Source organism: Echinops telfairi, unplaced genomic scaffold (assembly GCF_000313985.2).
Source record: "Echinops telfairi isolate 266 unplaced genomic scaffold, ASM31398v2 ScPeMD7_7458;HRSCAF=8496, whole genome shotgun sequence".
Lineage (NCBI taxonomy): Eukaryota > Metazoa > Chordata > Mammalia > Afrosoricida > Tenrecidae > Echinops > Echinops telfairi.
In genome coordinates this window covers 34234516-34244004 of record NW_022111358.1, presented here as the reverse complement: position 1 = coordinate 34244004, position 9489 = coordinate 34234516, and the positions used below count along the sequence as shown (strand labels likewise).

Here is a 9489-nt window from a genome sequence, read left to right as displayed (position 1 = left end):
GCATGTTGTCTTCACACCTTGGAGCACTGGTTTGAAGTTTGGTCCCTCTTTTCCTGTGGAGATATAAACAATACCCTCCCCTTGGGTGGGTTAGCGCCCTGTGCCCCTGCTACCCTACAATCTTTATTTATCATTGCCATACATTTGCGCCTTCTCGTTCTTTGGTTGTTGGAGGCTGGTTTCCTCTGACAGCACTTGGCAAAAAAACCAAGACACTATCAAAGGAGACTAAGTTTTACTAAGACACCAGTCCCTCCTGGAGTGTTCTCACTGGAGACCGAAGAGCTGAAAGACTTTGTACAACTCCACAGTCTGGGGATGCACACATTTTGAAACTGCTTGGATGAAGCGACTAAGCAAATATTTCTTTGCAGAAGCAGTACAGAAGGAAATCACTGTCCAGACTGCACCTTCATAATGTGTCTCCTCACTGGAGGCTGACATTAATAACACATGGGGTACTTCAAATGGAAATTATCTAATTGCTATCAAGTCAAAAACATCTCTCACCCACTGCCTTGAAGAAGCGATTCTTGTCTGTTAGCACCTTTATAAAGTCTGAGAAGTTCACCTTCCCATCTCCTGCAACAAAAACCAAAGTCTCAGAACATGGGTAAGATACATTTTACTGACCGAGAGAGCTGTGTAAACATTAAAACACATGGCAATTTCATAACTAATTTTGCTACTGTTATGGATCATAATGTAAATATCTGATATGCAGGATGTATTTTCATTGTTACAAATTGAACATAATTAAAGCATAGTGTATAACTTATACACTAAGTTATAAGTGTATACGTTTTGTGATTATGTAATTATATATTGTGAACTATTTCTAATTACAGATAAATGAATGTCCTGAAGCAAAAAAAGAAAAAGGAAGTGAGATAGTTTCACATACTTTGGATATGCTATCATGAGAGGCTGTTCTTGGAGAAGGACATTATAGTTGGTAAAGTGGAGGGGCAGCAAAAAAGAGGAAGATTTTAACCCCCAACAGTTTTATTGGAACATAATTTGCATATCATACAATTCAACACTTCAATCATATCAAGAAGAATTGTACAATCATTACTACATCAATTTTAGAGCATGGTTAAATCTCCTTTAAAATGAGTTATGCAATCACAATCCATTCTAGGGCTCCCTCCCCCCAAGAGGAAGATTTCTGACAAGATGGATTGACACAGTGGCAGCACCAATGGGTTCCAGTTTAACGTTTGTGAGGGTGGTGCAGGACTAGGTAATGCTTCATTCGATTATGCATAGAGTCGCTATGAGTTGTAATGGAGTTGATGGCATCTAATAACAACAGAAAACTACATATTCACAAAAAAATGTTGACAAAAATAAGGAGAAACAAAAGTACTTACGGTCAATATCAGCACATCTCAATTCACTATAGACATCATGCTTGGTTAGATTCATTCCCAATTTAGCTAAAGTGCACATCATTCCATGTAAATCAATGCTGCCAGTTTTATCCTTGTTGAAGAAGTTGTAGGCATTTTGGAAGGCTGGGGATATGGAATTAAGTTAGTAATTAGTCAGGATAATCATTTAAGATTACACATGATAATGGAACTTGGGCACATTTCATATGGAGATAATATTCTGAAAAAGTGTTGAAAGAAAAATGAGAACTTTAACATTTCTTATAAAAGATTGTTCTTCCATGAGTTCTGAACTGGAGTAAATGAATTTGTAGAAAACCAAATGTAGGCGGTAGAATGGCCTCCGAAAGATATTCATATCTTAGTCCCTGGAACTTGTTGAAGATGCTATGTTGCCTGGCAGATAGTTTAGTTAAGGAATTGACTGATACCAATTGTTTAAACAAATGAGCGCATTACTGGAAGAACTCACTTGCCCATGCCAAGAATTTGGAAGACAGCTACTTGACCAACCAAGTGGAATAAATACATAGGTCTGCCCTTCCCAAGAAGAGTGATGCAGCAGAATGCAGAAATTATTGAACAGCATCATGAATATCACACACAAGTAAGATTGTGCTGACATTTAAAATGGCAGTGGTAGTACACTGAGAGAACTGCCAGAACTTCCAGCCTGTTTCAGAAGATGTGGAAAGAAGACCTTACTGCTGACATTAGATGGATCTGGGCCGAGAGCAGAGAATATCAGATAGCTTACCTGTGTTTCGTTGACCATGCATTTGACTGTGTGTACCATAACAGATTAAGGATAACATTGTGAAGAGCAGGAATTCCTGAGCACTTAGTTGTACTCATGGGATAACCTGTCCATCGACCAAGAGGTGGTAATTCAAACAGAATAAGTGCATACTGAATGTTCCTTTCACTGTATTTATTAAGTTTAGATGTTGAGCAAATAATCTATATGAAGGAAAACGCAGCATTAAGCTTGGAGAAAGCCTCATTAACAACATGCAGTGTGATGATGACCCAACCTTGCACGCTGTGGGGAGAGGACTTGAAGCACTCGCTGATGAAGACCCGGACTGCAGCCGTCAGCATGGATTATGCAGCAACTTAAAAAAAACCCAATCCTCCCAACTGGTCCAATAAACAACATCATGATAACTGGGGAAAGATTGAAGTTGTCAAGGATCTAATTTTACTTGGACTCACTATCAACACCCAGGGAAATAGCCGTCAAGAAATTTACATTTAGAACACCTGCTGCAAAAGTCTCCTTTAATGTGTTCAAAGCAGATAGAGTCTTATTTGCTGCGACTTCGTATATCTGAATTACGATGTTGATTAACAACATTGAATAAAGCATGGATGCCCAGAAGGATGAACAAATCTGTAATGGATGAAGTACAGCCAAAATATGCTTTAGAAGTGAAAACGATGAGATTTGTCTTATGTGCTTTTGACATGTTATCAGGAGGGCCAGTCCCTGGGAAAGGACACCATGCTTGGCAAAGTAGAGGGTGAGCAAAAAGAGAACTCCCCCAAGGATATGAACTGATATAGTGCTATCATAATGAGCTCAAACATAACAATTATGAGAATGGTACAGGACCATGCAGTTTCATACTCTTGTATATGGGGTCACTGTAAGTCAGAACCAACTTAACAGTACCTAACAACAACAACAACAACAACAACAACATAATTAAGACGGGAAAATGATCTGAGTGGGTGCCATCTAATCACACGAGCTCTTAAACACAGAGAATCTTTTTCTGTTGGGAGCAAAGGGATGAAGCAGAAGGGGCTATCAGAGAGATTTGAAACGTGAGCAGGGTCTGACCCAGACTTGCTTGTTTGAAGAGGGAGGGTAACACAATGTGGAGTGTGGGTGGCCTTCAGGGACTGAGGAAGGCTCTTGGTTCACAGCTAGCCTAGAGCTGGGGGTTTAAGAAAATGAATTCTGCCAAGAACTTGAGAGCAGATTTCTCTCAGATCCTTCAGGAAAGAGCCCAAGTCTGATTGACAGCTTGATTCCAGCTTTGGAGAACCCATAGAAAAAAAGCCCTGGTAGCATATTTAAGTGCTTGGATGCTAATTGCAAGGTCAATGGTTTGACCCCACCAGCCACTTCACAGAAGAAAATGGTAGCGGTCTCCTTCGGGAAGATTACACCCTTGGGAACCCTATGGGGCAATTCTATTCTGTGCTCTAGGGTCACTAGGAATCAGAGTAAACTCGGGGCAATGGGAAGACTCAGAGAAGAGGAAGCAGCTGAGGCTGCTGGAACTTCCGACCTACAGGCCGGGAGGTAGTAATTTGAATTGAGTTAGTGACCAAGTTTGTAGTAATTTCTTATGACGGTTATCAAAACTTAATACATCAAGTCAGACCCAAGTTATGTAGGTATGTATGTACCATATGTATGTTTTATACAGACCAATTCCCCCCCAAAGAAATATGCACTACCTAGAGCCAAAGTAAAACAAATGCATTTTCTAAAATTAGTGAATAAAAAAAAACAGGCTCATAATCAAGTTATATCCCAAATTATGGCAACAGAACAAAACAGCTCATATTACACTCAAATGTTAGCATATCTATGTATAAGAGAATGATTCATTCTATAGGGGTAATGACACCTGCCCTATAATTGTGTGAACGGTTGTTTCACATGTCTCCTTGAGGAAAGCGTGGAGCATTTTGTAGTGGCAGAAAGTGCTCCAAAGAGTGCAAATTTGGGGGTTGAGTCTCAATACCTTCCATTTGTGAAGCATTCAACTTCTCTTTGTGCTGGGCTTGGTTTTGGAGAAATCCCAGCAGCTCTTTATCCCTGATAGAGATACATGGGAAAATTCGATACATATATGAAAGCAGTAAATGGCAGTCCCATTTTGCTGACTGTCAGCATTACGATATAACCAGACATACTACCTAAGAAAGCGGTCACTGTCACTTGCCATTAATGACAGGGTGGACAGTGACAAAATGTTGGCTACTGAGATCAACTCTCTATTTGTTCATCAGCCCTACTTTCCTAAAAAAAAAACCAAATCGGATTTCTGTCATTTTACAAAACTTGTGCCAGATCACAGAAACAGTGAGTAGAAAACCTGGGATTCAAACCCAGGTTTGCTAGATTTAAGAGCTCAAGTCTATAAGTCTTATATGATTCCTATTGTTAGAAAAATAAGCTGTTTCAAATATCTAAATAATATCAACTATGTGTGATGAATGTCTGTACTGAGAAAGTTTTGCATCCATGGTTATTTTAAGATTTGAAAATATGTTTTGCTGGCTTGTATTTCTACCAGCATATGAGAGAAGGGCCGGGGGTGGTTGGAAAGGGAAGAAAGAGAAAAGGAAGGAGGGAGAGAGGAGACAGGAAAAGGAACAGAAGTTATAAACAACACCTTCCCCTTGGGTGGGTTAGTGCCCTGTTCCCCCACTATCCATTTCTTTTTTATTTTCCACCCCACCCCCCTTTTTAGTTGGCTACCATATGTATCCCTGGATTTGGTCTGGTCCCTGCCATACTATGAGATGCCGAAGGGATCAGTTATCAGGCATCAAAGAACAAAAAATCATATCATTGTGTGCTCACCTCCCCGATAAAATCGCTGAAGAGAAATGGGGGCATAAGCAAATGTGGTGAAGAAAGCTGATGGTGCCCGGCTAGCAAAAGATATAGCGTCTGGGGTCTTAAAGGCTTGAAGGTAAACAAGCGGTCATCTAGCTCAGAAGCAGCAAAGCCCAAATGGAAGAAGCACACCAGCCTGTGCGATCATGAGGTGTTGAAGGGATCAATATCTTCAGAACAAAAAAAATCATATCATTGTGAATGAGGGGGAGTGCTGAGTGGAGACCCAAAGCCCATCTGTAGACAATTGGACATCCCCTTACATAAGGGTCGCGGGGAGGATATGAGCCAGTCAGGGTGCAGTATAGCAACAATGAAACATACAACTTTCCTCTAGTTCCTAAATGCTTTCCTCCCCCCCACTATCATGATTCCAATTCTATCTTACAAATCTGGCTAGACCAGAGGATGTACACTGGTACAGTTAGGAACAGGAAACACAGGGAATCCAGGGCTGATGATCCCTTCAGGACCAGTGGTGAGAGTGGCAATACTGGGAGGGTGGGTAGAGAGGGGGAACCGGTTACAAGGATCTACATATAACCTCCTCCCTGGGGGAAGGACAACAGAAAAGTGGGTGAAGGGAGACGTCGGACAGTGTAAGACATGACAAAATAAGAATTTATAAATTATCAAGGGTCCATGAGGGAGGCGGGAGCAGGAAGGGAGGGGGAAAATGAGGAGCTGATGCCATGGGCTTAAGTGGAGAGCAAATGTTTTGAGAATGATGAGGGCAATGAATGTACAAATGTGCTTGACACAATTGATGCATGTATGGATTGTGATAAGAGTTGTATGAACCCCTAATAAAATGATTAAAAAAAAAAAGAAAGAAAAGGAACAGAAGAGAAAGTGAGAGAGAAGGCATTATCGGAAAGTTTGTAACCCTGTTTCACTTCTCACTTTCTCAGGAAAATAAAGACTGGAAAAAGCAGGAAAATATTAATACTTTGGGCTACCTTATAGGGTTGCTATGAGCTGAGATCTACTCAACGGCAGTGAGCTCTATAGATCTGCAGCCAGTCACTATTTGTGATTGCTAGTTGCTGCAGTCCACCCAAGTCTGGCGACCTTCTGTGTGCACAGTGGAACTGCCTCAGGGTTTGCAGGCTGTGACCTGCTGAAGACGGGGTAGCAGGCCTGTCTTTGAAGGCCAGCCTTCCAGTTGGTTGTGAGGTGCCTAACTATCCACGCCCCATGCAAATGAAACATGTAAAATGGTATTTGCTTATACTATGTTAATTTAGAAGCAAATTTACACAAATCACAGTACATTTTAAAATAAATTTATTTCATGTAAAATGCCTTTGGGTTTGATACTAACAGAATCAAGGTTTCAGAAATAGGTCATCTCGTAAGTTTTTGTGGTTGTACAAGCAGTTAAAATTGAAGAGAGACATACTAAGAACTATAGTAAGGCAAAAAATAATGAAAGTTGATTAATTTTAGATTTTCTACAGTATCTAGTAGATTTAAAGAGGGATCTGGTAAAAAAAAAAAGGGGTGGTATTAAGCTCACCGAATACCTGTTCTCAACTTTTCCAACATAGACTTTTCTCTGCTTTTACTAACATTGTTTTTTCTTCTGGTATTTTCTTTTTGTCACCTATTGGAGTTTACTCAGGTGCATGATTTTATTTGTATTTCTAAATGTAAGCATATTTTTGTCATGATGTAAAAGATGGAGTAGACAGAAAAATAAATTTTATAGATGCTCGAGAAAAGTGAGAGGCCAGGCAATATAAAGCCTTCATTTCAAAACCCAAACCCACTGTCACCGGGTTGACTGTAACTCCTGTGGACTCTCTGTAGGGATTCTGAGGTTGTAAATCTTATAGTTTCATCTTTTGCTGGAGGAGCATCTGGCTGGCTTGAACCACTGACTTTGCAGTGAGGATCCACTATCTACCTGACAGCCACCAGGGCTCTGCATTAGCTCCGTGAAAAGGAGAATACACTTGGCAGAACTTCAGACCTTATCCTGGATGAGACATTTTGAAAACGTCCTTCACGCTACAATATTTCAAGAACAAGAATCAAGAACATTAGAATTGGAATGAACACAGTCCACCTGGGGTAGGTCTTAGGTAGTTCTTGCTTGACTAGAGACTCACTGCTCCAAAACAGACAACCTGTCAACCTGGAATTTGTTGTCAGCGGACCAAGAAAAAGCTATGGTTCATGTCACAGGCAAACCTCCCTTCCCTGACCAAGTTACATGATTTCATCTGTCTGGTCATGTTTAAGATCTTTCTATATTCGGACTTGTTTAGGGGTTAGGTCTTCTTTAGGGTCTAAATGTATTATCCTTTAAACAGACACTCAGACAAATCTGTTTATTACCAACCATCTCCTGAACTACCTAGGGCATTCTGTGCCCTCAGTGGGGAGAGCTGGCATTTCTCTCCCCAAAGGGTATATATATGTCTTTTCATAAAAACCTCGACATTTAATCTATATGTCTAACTATCACACATAGAGATGAAAAGAGTACATATCCATCATCCTAATGATTTATCTTCTTAATATATTTATTACCTTAATACATTTACTTCCTACCTCTTGCCATGGTAGATGGGTACCTTTGTTAGAGGATTCAGCTTAAGCTTTGATTTTAAATCAGAAGCTGCCATGTGACCAGTGATTCTGTCTGTAATTCAGAAAAAACAAATATTAAGTTGAATGAAATAAACTAAACCCAACAAATTAATAGTTGTATCTCTTTTGCAACCCGCCTACACAATGCTTTCTGGAGTTTCATGTCCAGGGCCTCCGGGAGTGGTAGGAATATGTACAAATTTGAGTGAGAGGTTGGTAGAGTGCGTGAAAACCGAGCGAAGATAGGTAGAGAGTTTGAAAACCGAGCGAAAGGTTCTCTTAATTGTTCCTAAATCCCTAAGCAAAATTTGTTTCCATTGCTCCCCTTTACATAGTATCATTCTAAATCAATGTACAAATAGTAAAACCATTAGAGTATTTCCAGAGTGTTGACATACTTGCTTACGCCATGGACAGCTTCCAGTAGGAAGATTTACCCAGGACTTCCTTCTGGGAGGCCCATCTCTGCCTTGTCATTTCTTATAAACCAAACCCACATTTTTTAAGAAGTGTGGACGTGGCAGAGGATGCGATTACACGACTCTCGACCCTCCTGAATGAACTCTTTGACCATTACCGCCTCCCTATTTGCCTCAGTCCACTTCTGCATCGAGTTTGAACTATAGGGCCTGTGGACCAATTAAGAGAGCCCTGAGGACACAGTGGATAAAGTACTTGGCTTCAACTGGATCTCACCGTTGGACAAAGATGTAGTAGTCTGCTTCTGTAAAGATTTACAACCTTGGAAATCCTAGAGAGCCCTTCTACTCTGCCCTGTGGGGTCGCTTGCTATGAGCTGGAATCTACTTGACAGTGGTGAGCCAGCAGAGGTCAGCAGCCTGTCAACCTGGCCCATGGATGTGGGATTTGCCAGCTCCAGTGATTGTGGGTCATTTCCTTGAAGTAAATCTCTCTCTATACTTATACTCTTCACCAGTTTTGCTCCTCTAGCGAACCAGACGGACATTTTATTTTTCCAGTTATCTTTATAAAATGAAGAGGGTATTTGGTGACTGACTGGCAAAAAAAATCAGGCTGCTGACTACAATTAATGAATAACCAAATACAATTCAACTGTGAATCAAAAGTCTCTGACTGTTTGGTTAGAATTTGATCAAATGCCCCATATTTCCACCTTAGAGGCTGATAAGCAGGTGGTTCTAAACAACTCAGTGACATGTATTCAAAATCTGGAAACCTACCTACAGCTGGGAACTCCAGAGAGTTTCAATAATTTAGGCTCTTGAAAAGTGCTGTTTTCTCATGGCTGAAAATAATCTTTACTCTTAAAAATATATCTTTACCCTCTCACAGAAATGATAGACTTTAAAAATAAGAACTCAGCATAGGATCCCACAAAATCCTGATATCCACCTACAGTAGGCTGTGCTCCATACTACTACAGTGCTTCCCTCAGATCCAGAATCTAATAAAGGGTTTGTTCCATCACACAACTGTGACCTCACTCATGGCTCAGGTTCAGGCTCAGGACAGAATGACCCACAAACTCCTTCCAGTCTTAGAGCAACTGGGTTTTCAATGTGGTTTCCTCAGCACCCTGAGGTTATATGTTGGTATAATCAAAGGATTTTGACATTGTTGGAGTTTAGAGAAGAGTATTAAATAAAACCTTCTGTGTTAATAATTTTCATGTTAAACATTAGTGATCTGAAAGTTGTTCAAGTAAAACATTTCATGTAGCGGCCTTGATTGGTGATTAAAAATCATTTCATTAATTGTTTAAGCCTAGGGAACACTCTCCCTGCTATGGCGGCAATCCTAGCTCACAGCGACAGGGGAGAGTTGCCTCCGTAGGTTGTAACTATGGGAGTAGAAAGTCTCATCTTTCTC

The 9489-nt window shown here is 40.5% G+C and overlaps 1 protein-coding gene across 1 annotated transcript in view; it reads right to left on the bottom strand.

Moving 5' to 3' along the window:
* The window catches only part of EFCAB3 (EF-hand calcium binding domain 3), a 21858-nt gene extending 14176 nt beyond the window's left edge, over positions 1-7682 (bottom strand). The window contains exons 1-4 of the mRNA XM_004707260.1: positions 7600-7682; positions 4160-4233; positions 1377-1520; positions 511-582 (exon numbers count right to left, since the gene is read on the bottom strand). Of these exons, the coding sequence (XP_004707317.1) occupies positions 511-582; positions 1377-1520; positions 4160-4233; positions 7600-7673 (364 nt within the window). The 5' untranslated portion in view covers positions 7674-7682. The remainder of the gene's footprint in view (positions 1-510; positions 583-1376; positions 1521-4159; positions 4234-7599) is intronic.
* Between the last annotated feature and the right edge of the window lie 1807 nt (positions 7683-9489).